Source organism: Fusarium coffeatum, assembly GCF_003316985.1.
Source record: "Fusarium coffeatum strain FIESC_28 chromosome Unknown BRIP53273_contig_267, whole genome shotgun sequence".
In the NCBI taxonomy this organism is placed as follows: domain Eukaryota; kingdom Fungi; phylum Ascomycota; class Sordariomycetes; order Hypocreales; family Nectriaceae; genus Fusarium; species Fusarium coffeatum.
In genome coordinates, this window is record NW_022158058.1 from 26,849 (window position 1) to 45,625 (window position 18,777).

General features: G+C 48.8%; 6 protein-coding genes across 6 annotated transcripts; 3 read left to right on the forward strand and 3 right to left on the reverse strand.

The window, feature by feature from the left end:
* Positions 1-466: 466 nt before the first annotated feature.
* FIESC28_09787 (uncharacterized protein) lies at positions 467-2,241 on the reverse strand (the record flags this gene model as incomplete). Its single annotated transcript, XM_031163922.1, has 2 exons — positions 467-2,118; positions 2,166-2,241. The coding sequence occupies 2 exons, from the start codon at positions 2,239-2,241 to the stop codon at positions 467-469; spliced, it is 1,728 nt and encodes a 575-aa protein (XP_031012025.1).
* A 2,004-nt stretch (positions 2,242-4,245) lies between these two features.
* FIESC28_09788 (uncharacterized protein) lies at positions 4,246-4,677 on the forward strand (the record flags this gene model as incomplete). Its single annotated transcript, XM_031163923.1, has 1 exon — positions 4,246-4,677. The coding sequence occupies one exon, from the start codon at positions 4,246-4,248 to the stop codon at positions 4,675-4,677; it is 432 nt and encodes a 143-aa protein (XP_031012026.1).
* A 250-nt stretch (positions 4,678-4,927) lies between these two features.
* FIESC28_09789 (uncharacterized protein) lies at positions 4,928-8,425 on the reverse strand (the record flags this gene model as incomplete). The annotated part of the gene is made up of 1 exon (XM_031163924.1): positions 4,928-8,425. The coding sequence occupies one exon, from the start codon at positions 8,423-8,425 to the stop codon at positions 4,928-4,930; it is 3,498 nt and encodes a 1,165-aa protein (XP_031012027.1).
* A 2,687-nt stretch (positions 8,426-11,112) lies between these two features.
* Positions 11,113-12,189, forward strand: FIESC28_09790 (uncharacterized protein; the record flags this gene model as incomplete). Its single annotated transcript, XM_031163925.1, has 1 exon — positions 11,113-12,189. One exon carries the CDS (start codon positions 11,113-11,115, stop codon positions 12,187-12,189), a length of 1,077 nt encoding a protein of 358 aa, XP_031012028.1.
* Positions 12,190-13,968: 1,779 nt separating this feature from the next.
* On the reverse strand, positions 13,969-14,898 carry FIESC28_09791 (uncharacterized protein; the record flags this gene model as incomplete). The annotated part of the gene is made up of 1 exon (XM_031163926.1): positions 13,969-14,898. The coding sequence occupies one exon, from the start codon at positions 14,896-14,898 to the stop codon at positions 13,969-13,971; it is 930 nt and encodes a 309-aa protein (XP_031012029.1).
* A 643-nt stretch (positions 14,899-15,541) lies between these two features.
* FIESC28_09792 (uncharacterized protein) lies at positions 15,542-18,490 on the forward strand (the record flags this gene model as incomplete). Its single annotated transcript, XM_031163927.1, has 3 exons — positions 15,542-16,463; positions 16,958-17,437; positions 17,733-18,490. The coding sequence occupies 3 exons, from the start codon at positions 15,542-15,544 to the stop codon at positions 18,488-18,490; spliced, it is 2,160 nt and encodes a 719-aa protein (XP_031012030.1).
* Between the last annotated feature and the right edge of the window lie 287 nt (positions 18,491-18,777).

The following is an 18,777-nucleotide window of genomic DNA, read 5'->3' on the forward strand; positions in this document are numbered from 1 at the left end:
GCCAACCTCAATAACCAGCCTCGGAACTTCGAAATACTCGGCTAATCTTGACTCAACTTCGGTTCCAGTTGCTCAGCGTATTTTCAAAGTGTCATGGCAAGGAAGGTTACAGTACCTACGAAGATATTGCACCGCGATTACACGATCTTGACGCAACCCTCGTTGTCAATCAGCCCGGGCATGATTTGCTGGCTATGATCTAAGAAGCTTGTAATTAAGCTTATACTGTACGTCTCATAGCTTAGGATACCAAAATAAAGTAGCCTAAACTCTGATCTAAATTGGATAAGGTCATCTAAACTATTGCGTCGTATATGCTTATGACGGCTAATTCTTCCGACACCCTGCGGCCAACTTACTCTAGCTTGGACTAGCACTTGGATTATTTTATCTTAGTAGCATAACCTCTTAAGAAGGATTCTTCTGTTATTTTACTAAACAAACATTATCGCAATCAATAACAGTGTCATGTCTCCCATCTAGGCGCATTGATAATCAACGCCATCAAACACCCCGACATGACAGCCGTAACAGGCAACGTAACAATCCAACCCAAATAAATCCACGCCACAAGCTTCGGATTAATACATCTCCAATCCCCATTAGCCAACCCAACACCTACCGTCGCGCCCGTGATACACTGTGTCGTAGACACAGGTAACGACAATCTTGTCGCCATAAGCACGGTTATAGCACTAGCAAGTTCCATGCAGAATCCGCGACTGGGCGATATGAGCGTGAGACGATTACCCAGCGTGCGCATGACGTGGTAACCGTACGTTAACAGTCCAACAACGATGCAAGCACCGCCGACTGCGAGGATCCAGAATGGGATCTCGACAAAACCGGGGATCGTGCCAGTGGACCAGACTTGGTAGGCTGTTGTAAAAGGTGCGACTGCGTTGCTGACGTCGTTTGCTCCGTGCACGAAAGATGCTGTTGCGGCAGTGAGGATCTGGAGGGAGGAATACATGTATTCTGCGCGGTTGTCGTAATGTGCTGATCGGGCATGCATATCTTCCAAGTCCCAGTTGAGAATGTTGTTGCGTTTCTGCATTGCTACAACATCCTTTTCTAGACCGCGGAGTAGCACACGGTTGACTCTCCATGCTAGTACTTTTGGACTGTTCCAGTGTCCATCTGGACGTGGAGGTACGAATTCGGAAGAGGGACGTCGTTCGAATTTATTGGGTGGCGTTCTTGGAGGTGTTTGAGCTGGCGGTGGAAGAATCCAGTCGTCGTCTTGGTCGAGATCAGGTAACTCTCCATTTCGTGTCTGAATCGACTGAAGAAGTGTTTCGGAAGTCCGTATGTAATCTAGTTCCTCCCGCGTGAGATGTCCTTGGTAGTAGTCCCTGATTCGAGGTTTCGTGAAGCCAATTGGTGTCGGCGGGGGAGGTGATCTCCAAAGAAGCATCGGTCCCTGGAAGACATGATACCACTTGAGAGTCCAATCTTCGTGCATAATCCTCGTCCATAGAAACGGAAGTATGAACAAAATCTGGAGAAACGTCATTCCTGTAGCGGTAGCGAAGATCGCAATGACTGTATCCCTCGCAGACAGGTTAATTGCATGAATACCCTTCCAGACCAAAAGCATCGTGAGCGCTCCAACAGTAAGATAGGTGTAGAACGGGATTGAGTAGAAGGCCCTCTTCACAGCACTCCGTTTCATCAGAATAAACTTCTTCGTAAAAAGAAACAAGCAGTATCCCATACACCCCGCAATAAGAGGCGCAATGATCCACGCCGCAAAGATCTGGGAAACACCATGCCATCCCCAACTAACCTTCTGAATCCCAATGCTCGCCGTCGCGGCACCGACCAAGCCACCAATAAGAGAATGCGTCGTTGATACAGGAAGACCTTGCCGTGTCGCAAAAGTAAGGAAAACCGAGGACGACATGATAGTGCACATCATAACGAGTAACAAAACACCAGGCGAACTGTCGTAGTGGTGAGGGTCGACAATCTTGGTGCGGATGGTATCTGCGACTCGGGATCCTACTGATGCGCTGCCGCTGAATTCGCATACTGCTGCTATAAGCATGGCTTGTTTCATGGTCAGGGAGCGGGAGGAGACGGATGTTCCGAAGGAGTTGGCCACATCGTTGGCACCTAAAATGTCAGCATGGTGCATGTGAAGGGTGTACTCAAGAACATACCGATATTCCAGGCATCGAGACAAGCGAATATGACGGTTAGAGCAAAGATGTAATCATACTGATGAAGTGTCGCCATTGCCTAGGATATAGGTGAAGATAATAGGAAGATATAGGGCGCCGCGTCTCCACGACGACAGCATGTCACTCCATATCGAAGCAATGAAGATCTCAAGGGTGAATGAGATAAAGCTGAGTTGCAGAGCAGGGTATTAGGTATAAGACAAAGACAGGCGGGGCAACCGGGCTTCTTTTAAGCTCCTTCTCCCGAGGGAGCGGTTAGACTAGTCAACGGCGTTGCGAGTGTGCGTCTTTGCGAAGACGTGATTCGATAGGCGAGGCTTGACACAGGGGCGATTCTTATTTAGTCGGTTGTTGCTACAATTGAAGACCGAGAGATTGTTTGAGCCAAGATTTAGGTGAGTGTGGTGATGATTTGGGGCTGTGGTGTAAGGAGCCAATGATACTGTGAGGATGGACCACGAGGTTGTGAGCCGCGTGTAAAACAACGATAACGCAGGAATAGAGAGTTTCTAGACTATTCAATCGGGCGATGGTAAGCGGTAATCGACATCTAGAATTAACCTCAATGCTAATTCCCATGCGATAGCCATCTTGACTGTCCTAGGTTTTTGAGATACAGATTCTCGAAGGCGCACTTACTCTTGATCCTGGACGCATTTCTCAACTTCTCTCAGCCATCTGCGCACAAACAACGCCTTTCCCGAGACACTTCCCGAAGCTACACATCATCTCAAAATCTTTCCTTGGCCGTCACACTAATAAACGCCACAACTACGACGATTCTAATGTTGAAGTCTCCAGGAACTCACTTACATCCCACGTGTATTTTAAGCCGCCCGATCGGGCGACCGAAGTAGCTGCTGTGCCGCTGATATGACACGATGCGGCGTGGTTTACATTGAACCTGGGGTATCTGATGTAACCCACGACATTCTCGATTGTAGCATCGTGAGGATATCAGAAATATTGGACGCGCGGAGAACCTAAGAGACGAAATGGCTTAAGCACTTTATGGTCGCTTAGGTTAGCACTTAGACTATCCTATTTTTAACGTCCTAGATCTTAGACGATAACCTCTCTGCTGCTTGGTACTGAGCATTTGTTGAGATTCAAGAATCACTTCTTCATGCACCATCTTCTCTTCACCTCCAATCATCTACCGACTACTTCGCCTGCCTTATCCCTAACCCAAGCATTATAACAGAGACACAACAATATTTGCCTTTGCGGAGATCATCACGCCTATGCTGGCGACATCACACCGGGCCCTCATATTGTCCTCAGGTCGGACGACACGGTCCTGGTTAGGGATCTCAGAATCGTCGCACTGCAGACTTCTCGTTGGCAGGACCAAAGTTGAGATACTTCCACTCGTTGCCACAGGTGCCACCAAGAAGGTATAAGGATAGAGCGGGAAACCGCTCACAAAGTTTAAACATCGGCTCCTAGAGCCTACCAAGTTCAGTTCACTCCTCGTCGATCTCGTAGGGACCAAGGTAGGGGCTTATGAAGAGGTGAGCAGTAGGGTATCGTATCCTCACTTTCGGTTGATACAGGTGCATGTCTATCCCAATCCTCTCCTCTAAACTTTGGGGCGATATAAATAAATGGTCTAAGATTATGTTTAAATGATCATGACCTTATCTAAGTTACTCCACCTCTTATGCTTTTTGGTGATATAAAACACCAAATGGGACCTTAATGCATCCAGTATCACAGGATACACACTGCCTCTCTAACCAAGGAACACCAACGAAGACGCCCATTCAGCGAAGCGAATGGATGTCAAGATTACATGATCTCTTGGATGCAATGACCTCCTCCATTTCTAAGGACCCTTAAGAAGGCTCCACCTTTCAATCCCGCATCCCCCACTATTCCCGCCGATAAACGTAACCTCGGCCCGTCTCACTCCGATCTACATCATCAACTTTCCATTTGCCTCCATCCCAATCACCATTACAATTTATTGCGCCAACTTCAACACCGCACTCACCCCCAAACCACCAACCTCACAACCAAACAATCAGACCAAAACCTTCAACTACAAACCGACACAATGTCTCGTCTCCTAACCCGTCGTCTAACGCCCCTCATCCGCCCCTCAACCCGTCTGTCATCAACATTCCAATCCCGCCCCTCACCACCAAAACTGCCCGCCGACCAACAAGCCGAATTCGAGCGTCTTCAGCGCGCTGCGAGTGTATCTTCTGCTTTTCAACCAACTGAGGAACCCAACGTCACTGTCACCTCTACCACAAACCCTACAAACGCTGGCGCTGCTACACCGGCTACATCGCAAATCAGACATACAACAACCCCCGAAAAGAAAGATGAAGATATGAACATCGGTTACTTCCGCGGTGCACCACCTGAGTTTGAGGGCGACGTTAATCCCAAGACTGGAGAAGTTGGAGGGCCCAAGAATGAGCCTTTGAGATGGGGTGGGGATAGCGATTGGTCTTATAACGGACGAGCGACAGATTTCTAAACGGCATACAATACCGAATGGCAAACTCAAGTCAAATGGGCTTACAATAAAGTCATGGAGGGACGGTGGCAAATGTACAAAACTGTATCAATACTTATAGACAAAGGCTTACGCCTTGATTAAAATTTGTTATTATCATAACCAGAAAGGGGTATTTCTAATGCTACAAGACCTTTGGCTCCGGCTCTTTGCCCTGCTATGCAATGACACCAACGCCTTTTATGGTATGGTGACAAAATCGTGACTGTCGTCAAGAATCCGTCTTCGCCTCTGTGGTCGGCGCCTCGACGGCATCGCTCATTTCCACGTCCTTTGGCTGTTCCTTATTTTCTTCGTTCGCTTCCGCCTCGTGAGTAGTCGGTTCACTGTTCTCCTTGTCGCCCTCGACGGTATCCTTCTCCTTCGTCTTTGACTCGGTTTGCTCGGGCTCCTTTTTCCTCCATGTAGCTGATATGCCACCTGCCAACTTTCCATTCGTTTCCTTCTCCCTAGTTGCCTCGACACCGTTATCGAGACTCATCTTGACCTCACGCATGGCCTTGCGAATGCGATCACGTCGAGCTTGGCCTCGGAGTCGTGCTTGTGGTTGCGCTCCATTTTCTACCCATCGTACACTCTTGATCATGTAGCTGATACCGTCGTGAACTGCACGACGATGTCCATAATCTCCACCAAACTCCCGACTCGTAATGCCATGTCGGGTTGAAGAATAGTATTTGACCAAACGGGGAAGAATGAGAATATTGACATGTAGGTCTCGTCGTGGAGGTATCGGCATCGGTCCGCTCGTGGGAGGTGCAGTGATCAGACCTTCCGAGTCCAGGTCGACAGTCAAGGTCGCAGGCTTCTTACGTCGCTTATCGGTGGCGCCCTGTTCGATATCCAATGTCGCACTGTCGACGTCTTCTGACCACTCTCCCTTGATCCAGCCACTATGAATGCATGCAGCAACGACATCGGAATCGTCTGTGTAAATATCAGTGCCCCAAAGATAACCTCGCGAGGTAATCTCTTCTCTAGAGGCAGATGCCAAGTGGACTCGCGATACCTTGACTGTCAATATGCAGTTTTCATTGTCTTTGATCATCTCCCAAGGTAGCGGCTTAGGGTTTGAGGCGAAGGGTCGATGCGTAGGATAGGTTGGCACCAATCTGCCAGCTCTCAATCCCGGTTCGTAGATAAAATCTCCAAGATGGTGTCGAGGTCGGCTCGATACAGAGTCAAAAACTGCTTTCGACGAAACAATAGTCTTGGTTTTCGGAGGTATTATCGGCGCGGCGTTTTGTACCGGCTGTTTCACCGGCTGGTGCTGGTGTGGATGCATTGGTCGTGGAGGATGGTGATGATGAGGGACGGGAAGACCTTTGTCGTTGGGTGCGCCAGCCTTGAAGTTCTTGAAAGGTACAGCACCGCTCAATGGGGCAGCGTCAGGTGGATGATGATGGTGGTGATGCGCGTGACTATGATAATCAGCAAAGTCCCGAGGAAACGGAAGGCCAACATACTGATGGTGGTGGTGATGTTGATGTTGGTGAGTTTTGGGACGCTTGTTTCTGTTTGCGGGAGTGACTCGTCCGGAACTTTCATCATCGCCCTTTCCTTCATCATCTTTGAGTTTTCTTCTCCTGCCCTTGGTGCCCTTTCCTCCTGCCTCGGGACCAGAATCGGGTGTTACATTTTCCGGGTCCTCGCGTTTGGCTAAGCTTGCATTTGTGAATGGCATTGCGGCAGATGTCATGGGGCTTGTAACTCCCATGACTCCGTTTCCAATACCAGCAAACATGCGACCAAACTCGCTCTTGATTCCTGGCTCGCCAGTTGGACCAGGCTGTTGCAATTGCGCGCCCTGTACGGCTTGGGGTAGTGGTGAAATTCTTCCTTTGCGGTTCATCTCCTGGATTGCCAACAAATTACGCTGACCATTCGGGGCTGACGCATCATCGCTATTACGGTGTCGTGGAGACTCAAGTTGTCCCGGACCAGGAGCTCCGTTATAGGCTATGGTCGGTGGTGGAGGGCCGCCTTCTTCTTGTCTTCGGTGCGGAGGTTGCTGTTGTGCATGCATCAAATTCATTCGGGCTCGGTCGGGGGAGTCATAAGGTGCGGGTCCATGGGGCATATTTTGGCCTGGCGGGCCGGGCATCGGATGCGAGGCTGGAGGGTATCGCTCAGGTGGTGGGCCTGGGTAAACACCATGAGGAGGATAAGGCTGCGCAGAAGGAGGATAATCGGGATGCGGTCGCTGGTGATCCATGGGGGCTCGGTAGCTGGGATCAGAGCCCATGCGACCCCATTGCCCGTCTCGCGGATCTCGTTCTCGGATATCTCTAGGATCCCTACCCTGAGATTCACGAGGGTCTCGTTCTCTAGGATCGCGATCTGGCGGTCGGCCGTACGGTAAAGGATTTCGAGGTGGTTCGCGGTGGCCATATTCAGGATGTATCGAGTGTCTTCCCGAGTCACTGCCAGAATATGCGCGCTCTCTTCTTTCGCGCTCGCGCTGCTCTTCGCCTAATCGTTCGCGTTCTGCTCTATAGCGGTCGTCGTAGGGGTTAGGTCGAAGGCCTACTCTTTCGGGGTTGTATTCCATGCCAGGTGGAGGTCGACCCATCTCGTCGCGTCGCCCATAGGCCTCCTCTGGGTTTGGTGGTCGCCCCATCTCCATCGGTCGAGGCATACCTTGATATGCCTTGGGTTGACTGCTTGGTCTTGGAGGTGGCCCAGGAGGTAGTCTTCCAGGTTCTCTTGCATGATCTGCAGAACCTGAAGGATGTCTTGAGTACGTGGAAGGCGTGCTATAACGCGGGACTTCGGGAGTATAGTGTCCAGGTGGTGAGTTTCTGGGTTCATAGGGTCGCTGATGATCGGGAGTATGTGGTCGGCGGAAAGGCGGGTAGTCAGAAGCTGCGGAGTGCATTCTTGGTGAGGCGTGAACTGCGGTCGCGAAGCCAGGACCTGATCCAGGCGCGGCAGAATGAGGAGGATAATGTGAAGGCGGAGGTTGCGATTCGCGTAAAGCCGGAGGTGGTCCACCCAGCATTGACGATATCGACATTGAGCTGTTGCTGCTGCCAGTTCTCGCGATAGAGCTGAGGGCTGGAAGGTCACGACCCGACGGAAATGACATGGGCGGACCAACAGCTACAGGAGGTGCACGCGGTGGAGGCGGTCCATACATCATGTGCGGCTGTTGATTTTGTTGCGGCGGTTTCGCCCCCGGCTGGGGAGGCGATGTCGGCGGCGGCATTTCACGATTGAGAGATCGAAGAGAGTGAACGGCTGGTGAGTTTGAACGCGCAAGGTTTGAATCGTGGCTTATTTGGCGTGACGGTTGAGAATAAAAAGTCGTGTCGGAGGATCGTCGCTGGTCAAAAGTATGAGCGGCATATGCAGGGTTTTGATCCGAGGTCAAATTCTGAGCATAAAGATGCGGATGCGACTCGGCGCGCGCGATGTCATAAGACGGTGTGCGAGAGTGGGTAATGATGTGCGTGTGCTCATGCGGATGAGTATGCGGATATGTACGGTTCGGATGCGTAACAAATACAGGAGTAGCGCTGGGTTGAGTAGCTACTATCGTGATGAGACGGTTGTCGGAGGTTGATGGTGTTGGAGAAACTGAAGGAGGGAAAGGAGTAGCGTAAGGCGACGGCGAAAAGGGAACCCGAACTGGTGTTGGAACTGGAACTGGAACTGGAACTGGAACTGGAACTGAAAGTGGAAGCTTGGACGGATGCCGTGGATCCATGGCGCCAATTTTTTAGCTCCAGAATTCCCTTTCGGCTTCAGGTTCCAGCGACTTGAGCTAAACCCAAAAGATGCAAGATGGCATCCACCCAAGCCTTTTTCCACCCCAGGAAATCTCCAAAGAAAAAAAAAAATGCCAGTCAAAGAAGTGGAGTCTAAAGAACTGGGCTGAAGTTGAGTGAAGTCAAGTTCGAGTCAAGTCAAGTCGGTCTGGCGATAACGCGTTTGGTGATAGTTTCTTGGCGAAGTAACAACTTATCTTTCGCGGGATATTTCTCAACGATGCATTAAATCAGAGTGCGACGCGAGAAAGACTCAGAAATGTACAGATACAGCGGAATAAAATCTGATCTGTTCGTGATTAACGCGGTGGTAGGCAAGCCAGATTCAATAGGTCAAAGCAAGGGACAAGACACACACACACATCAGATACGACACGTGCCAAAAGGACAAGACAAGGCAACAAACAGAAAGTAATACAAGAGGATAGATAGATAGATACTACATTTCGGCATTCACAATATCACAGTACTTGTTGTGCGTTGTTCATCCATGCAAGAAGCGTGATCAAAAAAGAAACAATCCAATAGATCGGTCCTGTTACACTGCTGTGCCCCTGGAGTTTAGTTTTGGATGTCATACTGTGCGGTCTGGTCTGTAATGCATCGCATCATGAGAATGAAAGAGAAAAAAAAACACAGATTGGACAGGGGCATGGCATGGGGCGGGGAGAGGGGGATGGGAGGGGGGATGCAGCACTGTAGGTAGCGGTGGGCGCTAAGTGGGCAGTGAGACATGGATGAGCGAGTGACACACTCTGCACACACACGATGAGCAAGAGACCCTGTTTTCGATGAGGCCAGGACGATCCCATAGGACAGGGAAAGGCGATTGCCTATGGTTATGTTTGACTTGTCCATATTGGATGAGTGGCAGAAGGGTAACGCCGTCAAGAAGTGACGGGTAGAAGGGAAAGCTTTATCCTAGGTAGCGGTTGGGGATGATGAAACCAACACCAGCTGACTCGGAAGCTAGGCAAGCTTGAGCTGGGAGCTTTCAAGATGCGACAGATCATCTCCATTAATGTTTCTCTTGCTAAATATGCATCTCATGATTCAGGGTTTGACCATCACAAGCTACAGTACACTGGACACACACAACACCACAGGTACAGATCTCCCTTTCTCTCATGATTTTCATCATGATTACCCATGACGCCAGACTCTCCAACAAAAAGCTTTCAAGCTAAACTAGGTCCAGTTCGCCCCAAGACTTGTCTGCCGTGCCCGCGGTTTTGCCCCTGACGAATAGGAACAAAGCTGTTACCCTCCAACAGAAAAGCAGGGGTCATGTGTTGCGTTATGTTGTGTTTTTCCCATTTTCAAGTTTGCATTCCCATAACAGCTCCAAAGGTACAAATACTGTAACCCCGGGGAGAGAGAGAGACACCCTGGTCAAATGTTTCCAATTAAAGCACAGCGAAATGAACTGACGGAACCTTGACCTTTCTTTTTTTCACCGCTCGCAATTACAGGATGAGACTTGACTTGTTCAGGTAGCCACATACAACAAATACGCATCATAATTACATGGTCGATCTCATGCAGGGCCAACAAACCATATCCGTGCTTGATTCGGGGTTTAAACCGCGACCGTTTTTGTGATGATCAGCCAAGATACTAGCGAAGCACGGTCAACAAAACACGCGCATCATGAGGGGAGCTCGCAGCAGCGGGGAGTTGAAGCTTCACGAGTATAATCAGTGGAGGGATATCGTGTTTCTGCACTGTTCGTGCTGAATCTGTTCTTGTGCTTCTGTTCTATTCTTAGCGATGCGGTGTGTTTGTACCCTTGTTCATGTAATGTATCACGACAGGAGCTTCGATCTTGCCATGTGCTTACCCTATAACGCATCAAGATTTGGACGTTGTGTACACTACCACCACCACTACCTGGCATCAAGGTAGTAGAAGAATTGCCTAAAAAATAAAATAATTTAGATCATTGCTTTATGCTAGCTTTAGATAGTACTTAGACTAGATACCTTATTGCACTGTCTTCAGCCTTGGGAAAATGATCCTGCTGTGTTATTGCCAAAACTCCAGGAGAAATCATCGAGAGGAATCACAACACTCCATTCCAAAATAACAAAACAGCGAGAGAATTAGAGGAAAAACGACAGTTGTACTGTTCTCAAACTCGCCAATAACGAATCATAGAGCTGCTTATCCCTCCTACCAGTTACGTTTCCCAGCACAACAGATAGTTCATCTTGAACCCAATGTTGAGGGAGTTCACGAACTCAAAACAGGAGAAACACCAAGATGCCCAGAAAACCTCGAAGGAATAGATACGGATTAACTTTCCTTTAAACATCGATCTGATTTGGTCGTTGGTACAGATCGGAAAAACGTCTGTCAATAAGTTCTCCCTGTGCCCACCAACGTTCCCTTCTTGTCACTCTCAAGAACAACAACGAAGCGGCACTGATAGATGCCTAGTTCAGGAACCCTTCGCTTGTTCACCCAACTCCAGTGCCAGGATCATGCACTCTTACTCTACTGCTAATCTGTTCGCTTTGTCTATTTATTCCCCCTTTCCCTTCTCCCCTACTCCCCCCCTTCCCCAGACGTCACCTAACCTAATCACAAACAGACCACCTAAGCATACCCAGCATCACGAATCATCATGCATTCAAAGCGTCTTGCAGACTACGTCGAGCGGCTTACACCCGCCGATCGTAAGCCTACCAAAGCATCAGAGCGTCCCTTCAACAATGCGACCGCGACTCATCCCCCTATGCTTCAACGGGGCGCAACGAACCGAATTCTGATCTATCCCGGGTCCTTCAACCCCCCTCATCGAGGTCATCTCGGTCTTTTGAGCCACGCCTTCCGTAACGCAGGTGCAGATCTCAACATCATTGCCGCGATCATCGTCGTTACAGATGACCATTACCTTCAATACAAGATGGATCGAAGAGACAACGCAATTGTGATTCCCAAAGAACAGCGCGCCAAGCTCTGGAAGGGTTCAGGAATTCCTGTTGACTGGGCCTATGTTTTTGATGGGCCTGGAAAGGAGTGGGCTCCTTTCCGTGCTAACCTTGCCAACGAGGCGCAAAAAGATGGTTTCGATATTAAGTATATCGTCCTGAACGGTCCGGATGTCATCACCTACGGCCGTGGTTTTGACGCCGAGTGCTGGGATTGCGGAGACGCAATCACCTCGGACATCTCTCGCCCAGTCGACTTTCGGTGCCCGTCTACTCTTCGCCAACTGAACGGCTGTTCCCCTTGGGAGAGGCTCAAGATCAACCGTTCTCGAATCGAGCAGGAAATTCGAGAAAAGCTCAAGCAGCAGGGAGCACCAGGTAACACTTCCCCCACAGTCACTGAGAGCGCAGAAGCTAATTTTGAGAAAGCTGTCGAACAGGCAGTTGTAGAGGCCTTGGAGACCGTGACGAACATTTGGACCTGTCGCCAACTGCTCACAAATCCCAAGGGAATTGTCCGCTTCCTCCCCGTTGAACCCGAGAAACAGATGCGTGATGCACCAAGCTCTACCAAGATCCGCATGATCATCGACAGCTCTCCCCCTGAGGATCTCGTCAAGAACCTCACAGGCATTGCTCTCAATCCAGACATTCTTGTGGAGATTCTAAAGGAATTGCCCAAGCCGATCAAGCGGGAGACCGCGGAGAAGATTGATCGCAAGGAGTTGGCAAAGAACGATCTTGAGGCGTTCAAGAAGATTGTCTGGTAGACATCCTAGGACTTTGAGATTGGCTATCATCTCTTGCTTTTGGCAGAATTGTGCGTTGAGAAGTGCTGGAGTTTACCGAAAGACTTTGCTGCCATTGGACTTTTGTAGGAAGGAAGAACTCAGGATACAGACACACTGTAGGTACGATGAATTGAATTGACCGAGACTGCTAAACCGAAAATATTCCCCCATTCCTTCAACCGTGACTGTTAAAATAAACCCGCACTCCTCGCTATACCAAGCGCCATCTCTCACGTCGTGAAAAGCTAGGACTCTCTCAAAAGCTCTAGCTTTTCACGACACGAGGGATACCGCTCAAGATGGCGAGGAATACGATCCTTCCTGGTAAAAGACTTCCCACAAGCCTTGCAATTGCCTCCTGGGTTAGGGACGTCATTGTGCTTCGCGTATTCCTTGTGCGATACCCAATAGTGGCGATTGAGTTCCTTCTTATCTGCCCCGAAAAAGCTGCAGCATTCGCACCCGAGACGAAGGTTGTGTACACGGTTGACGTGTTTGCTGTTCGGGGTTAGAGGAGCGCGATGGAACGGTTGAGGACTGACTTGTAGTGTGTGCCTAGCTTCCATAACTTATTGCAACATGAGACTTGCCCTTGTAAACCATCATCCGAGCCGTTGCTATCCATCATCAATCCCGCTTGTAGATCGGCCAGCTCGTGGCTAGCATCATAACTACGCGCATGACTCCTCTTCTAAGTCTGAGGGCTGGGAGAGGTGGACGAGCTGCTGGAGGAGCCGGGAGACGGCAAGGTGGCACAAGTAGTATTGTAATACATGTAGTCGCAGGGGATCGTTGACCCAGTCGCTGAGTTCGAACCATTGTTGTATTCTTGAGCTTGATATGCGAAAGCGCTGGGGGTGTCATGGTACACTTGGCGATGTTGCGTTGGACGCTCTGAACTCCTCAAGATCGATTTGACCTCTGGTCCATCGGTTAGCATGATTGGAGTTGGGTACGGGATTGGCCAATCGTTACCATGATCTGGAAAATCTCGTTCTATATCGACACTACTGAAGAGTTCCATGATGGAACGTGTTCAGCGGGCAGATTGGGAATTTGAAGATACGACTGGTTCCAATTGCGAACTGCGACAGACTGCGATGGCTTTGTAAAAATGTAGTATGTGTGCCCAGAGGAGTGATAATCATAGTCGTTTCAAGTTAATACAGATTGCTAGACTCGTCAGTTTATATATCTCCCGTCTTGGCATTGTATATGCACCTTCATCTACCCATCACCAACTCTTCGTTCAGTTTCAAGCTGGGGGCCGACCAACGTCGTCATCAAGAGTCCTGATCCCTCAAATGCGAAAAATAGGGTTACATCGTTGGCAATCACACAGAAAGCCTGACGGGCCGTGAGAACTGGCCAACTGATAGACATATGCATGCGTGATTGGCGAAAATCGGCCGAGATGGTGTGAAGATACTTGGATCAGATGGTGCAATGCATAGCATGGGTGATATGCACTCTTCTTTTGGGTTCTAATCAGTTCGCTCGTTGTGGTTTGGGGGGATTGTGCACAGCCTGATTTGGGTGTTGGTTCCAAGCTGTGGGGGAGAAATGAGGCTGGCTACTGATGAGACATTCTGACATTCTAACATGTATATTTTGGGAAATCATAGCTTCTATCATTGAGATTACCGTAGATCTATAAACATTTGTCGAATAACCACTCACTTCGTCGCCAGCTCCCTTGCGATAAGGCAGACGCGGACCCAGCTCGACACTTAGGTAGAGAGCTGTTCTTGCCCCCCCTCAACTTATAGGAAGATCCAACTCAACCACGAAAGGAAAATTGAAAGAACCCTTCCTCATCCCCTGAATAGCAGCATTAACAAAAAGCGTATCAACCTTCCTCCTAACCTCCATATAATCTCCTCTCCCATGCTTCGTAAACACAACCCTATCCTTCTCATACTCCTTCCTCCCCCATTTTACCTTGTCAAGATTCTCCAGCACTATTGACTCCTTCTCATCAATAGCAGTAGCATGCGAGAACTTCTCAAGTCGGCAATCTCGCCACCTAATCAGCTCAGCACCCCAGCTGCTATGTGTGTGGCCGAAGCAATGCATTAGAGGCTTTGCTTGGGCTACTGTTCTGAAGAGATCCGGACAGCCGATATGTTTTTCGCAACGGCCTTGATCGAGGATTTGCAGCGGGGGACCGTGAGTGATCATTATGTCGACTTGTTCGTTTATCTTCCAGTCGTGGCCTTCATAGATGTTGTATTGGAAACCCCAGGGATCTTCTGAAAGAGTATACGGACTCGTGTAAACGACCAGATGCGCCCTGTTGTCAAGATCGAAGTGGTGCACGCCCTCTGTCAGGTATACGATTCCGTACTCTGCAGCACTTTCCATTAAACGTGTCGCTTCTCCAGGACACCCATACTCCATCTCCACCCTCCCCATATTCGGAGGCGCTATCTCCGCTCTCATTTTCTTATAAGTAGGCTTGTCAAGCGTGAAGTCATGGTTCCCTGCAATGACAAGCTTGAGAGGAGCGTTGAGCTGTTTGAGAAGATTGATCGCGGATTCGAATTCGTAAAGTTTTGAGTGTTGGGTCAGATCGCCGCAGTGGATGGCTACGTCAACTGGAGTGAAAGGTACGCGGTCATCAGGGAACTGTTTGCTGTGCGTGTCGGAGATGATGAGGAAGCGGGTGCTGATCTTCCAGCGCGTCATTTTGATGGATTGATTTGTTTATTTGGAATTGTAAAGAAGAGTAGAACATGGGAGGATCTTTTGTAAAATGGTGACAATAATTGACATCCTGCACCTAAGATTTACATAGCGTTTAGCATCCTATAAAGCTTCTACCATATTGGGTTTTGCGAACAGAGTCAAGAGGCTACATATTAAATTAATGCGAGTCCCAAAGCCTCTCCTCAGAGAACCCTCCTTCTATGCGCACCTTTGTCCGCAATACAAAAAGATATATCCTACTTCGTCAGTATAGATAGGTATGAGTGAATGTCTTCAGCAGTATTTAAGCTCATCAAGGTGCTAAAAATACGACACATAAAGTTTAACCCCGGCAAATGGACCCTCGCTAAAACTCCCCGTAACCCCAGAATTTGCTTCAACTGCCGCGAAGATCATCAGTCTCCACGTGACGGCGCCGAACTATCGGGTTGGTCAATTTCCACTCTAACCTTCCATCATCAACAACATCATCATCACACTCATTATGCTTGAAGATGGACTCCCAATGGTTGATCGCCGCCGATTACAGGATGATGTTGACGTCACGGGGAGAGGGAAACCATGGTGCTCCAGCCTCTCATTCAAAATCACCCTCCCGCTCCTCACTCTCATAACGATATGCATGTTTGCGCCGAAATTTTACTTTCTCTTTAACCTTGGAGCTACGGATATGAAACTTACAAGCTCGATCGCTGTTTGTCCAGCGCTGGCCATGGCGCGGAATATTACGTTGTACAAAGATGATCCGCTTGTTCCGACTCCACTGCCGCCATCACATGCTGCATCCGATGGACCAGCTATCATCCACGCCTTTCAGAAATTGAGTCGTTCTACAACATGGAAAAGTGTTCAGAATATCACTTTTGAGGGAGACACTTTTGAACCTGAGGGTATTGTACGCCTTGGTGATGATCGATATGTCGTTAGTTCAGGACATTGGACTATCCCAACCAAAAAGTATGGAAAGATCATCAACGGCACAGATCGCTCTGCTGGAGCGGGAAGGGCGCATTTTATGGTTTATAATGGAAAGGGAGAGATGATTGCTGATTCGACGATTACGAATGAAGGGGATGATGAGTATCATAATGGAGGTATCGACTTTGATGGTCAGTATATCTGGGGAACTATCGCGCAATACCGTCCAAACAGTACTGCATACGTCTATCGAACCGACCCTTCGACACTCGTCCCAGAGCGTGTTCTCAACTACAACGACCATCTTGGCGGTATAGTCCACGACACACGCGCCAATTCCATCACAGCTCTGAACTGGGGATCACGTCGCGCCTCAACATGGAATCTCAGATCCGTCCACGCAGGCTGCGACGCATCGCCCTCACCAGAAACAGTCATCCAAAATCCAAGTCATTTTATCGACTACCAAGACTGCAAATGGCTCGGTCACAGCGGCTTCTACAATGGAAAAAGCATAATGCTATGCTCGGGTGTATCTACTATCGGAAATTATAATCTCGGTGGTATTGCGCTTGTGGACGTCAAGACTATGGTTCCTCTTGCAGAAGTGCCTATTGAGATGGAGAGTGCGTTGGGGGTTAGGGTGACGATGAATCCGATGGATGTTGGTGTCAAGGATGGGAGGTTGAGGCTTTATTTATTGCCGGATCAGCATAATAGTACTTTGTATGTTTATGAGGCGCAGATATAGAATAATGGTAATTGAGCTGGTGCCTGGTTATGGATACGATGACGGATACGAAAATGGTTAGAGCTTGTAGGATTCAAATGCCTGCTTACAACCAACCATATAAATATCGCTCAACTCCACAACTCTTTCACAAAATGGGTAGTTATTATTTCCATGCGTACCAATACAATGTATGTTTACATCGAATGTAGCTTATAACAATGAGCCCTCACAAACAGTCATCATCTCAAAAGATCCAATTTGCCTCCCTCCCACCAGAGATACGACACCAAATATGGAATCACACCCTCCCCTCCCGTCGCATTATCGTCCTTAGCTACGATCTTCGAATGAACCACCGCAATTTCAGATTTCTGCACACTTATCCAGCACCAATGATCCTCCAAATCTGCCGTGACTCCCGCGCAGCAGCCCTCAGCCAAGGATTCTTCTTTACCCTCAACGACTCCGGCCAAAGTGTATATCTTATCCCCAAAACAGATATGATATACCTCAACGATTACGCAGTTACATACCTAAAAACTGCAGACTCTACCGGGGTTCCAGGCCTGGAAACAGTTCTCAACGTTGGTTTTGCCTGGACTCGCTTATTCTGCTTAGGAGGATCAATCCCCCACAAGAAATGCTGGAGAAGAGGTGTAAAGCGTCTTTACATCCACATGCCGCTTCTTAAAACGCTCAATTATATCGCGTTTAACTGCTCCAAAACGAGACAGCGTGGGCTTGCGATGGAGCCTTTTTCAGAGAACACTAGAATCCAGCGGACTGAAACGCACAATGATACGTTCAAGAGGGCTTACCCGCCATGGAGCTGGGTGAAGAGTTGGGTAGAGGACGCGCTTGATGGGTGTAAGTATCAGCCTGAGCTTTTAGGGTGGAGGCTCGACCGGTCCTAAAGCTTTCTCTTCTACCAGATTATGTTCAGATCGTGGTATTTTGTATGTTCATGAGTCGTATACATACTATCCAGTGTAATGGCTGGAGCTGGTGCCTGATTGATTACGACGATGAACACGAAAATGGTCTGCAGGATTCGGATGCCTGCTTCACACCAATCATATAGATATCGCTCACCCCCACAACGCTTGTATAATCTACCTAGTCAAGCATTCTCACTCATACTTACAACAACCATATCTTTAAGTCTATAAAATGAGCTCGCACAAACAGGCAGCCCAGTTCTCATCTCTCCCACAAGAGATACGGGACCAGATCTGGACTCTCACTCTCCCCTCGCGTCGCATCTTCAGCCTCGATAAATCTCAGGATGATGAACAGCACGCCTACGCCCATACCTTCAAAAACCCATATACACTTCCATTGGCTCTTCAAACCTGCCGCGACTCTCGAGAAACAGCCCTCCGAAAAGGCTTCTTCCTCACACCACCCCACTCCAACAAAAGTGTGTACTTTATCCCAGAAACTGATATTCTCTACTTCGGCCGCGTAGAGTGTCAACGTTTAAGAAAGAAAGAATCCATCGACGTCCCCGGATTTGATAGAGTTATCAACATTGGCTTCGAATGGGCGTCTTTCTTCGAATACGACCCTGATAAGAGCATCGTCGCGACCAAGATATACTGGAGAACGGTCGTAGAGTGCCTTTTCGTCCAGATGCCCCATCTCAAAACGCTGAATCATATACATGCTGTGCCGATCGGTAAGCTGCACTATGAGTATGGGCTTGTCCCATTGCCAGCAAGGAGCACAGTTTCTTGGCAAGGCACGGTTGAGAATGGGCGTGCGTTCGTGGTTGCGAAGTGGAGAGATGTGAAAGGGTTTATTGAGAAGGCGCTTGAGGAGAGTGAACGTAGGCCTGAGATATTAGGATGGAAGATAAATGCGTCAGCAATTGGTCCAGAAGCTTTCTCTTCTCTTTTTGAAACATTTTTGATGAGTTAAGTTTTACTATTGCTTTGAAGTGGTTATTTACTCAAGCGTCAAGGAATTGGCCTCGTGTGTCAATCATATGAAGATGGATCACTCACTTCCAAGCACGTTCACCGATATCACAATAAGCACACTAATCCTTGCATTTATGATTTAAGGTTGACTGCTCCAGGACAACTCAGTTGAAGTCGCCTGCATCCACTGAACTCTAATTATCGCCAAGGCAGTGACTCACGCGTATAAAAGGCTGCTGTACCTTGCACAGTAGCCCTCCCCCCCCCTTCCTTCTTCCTACACCC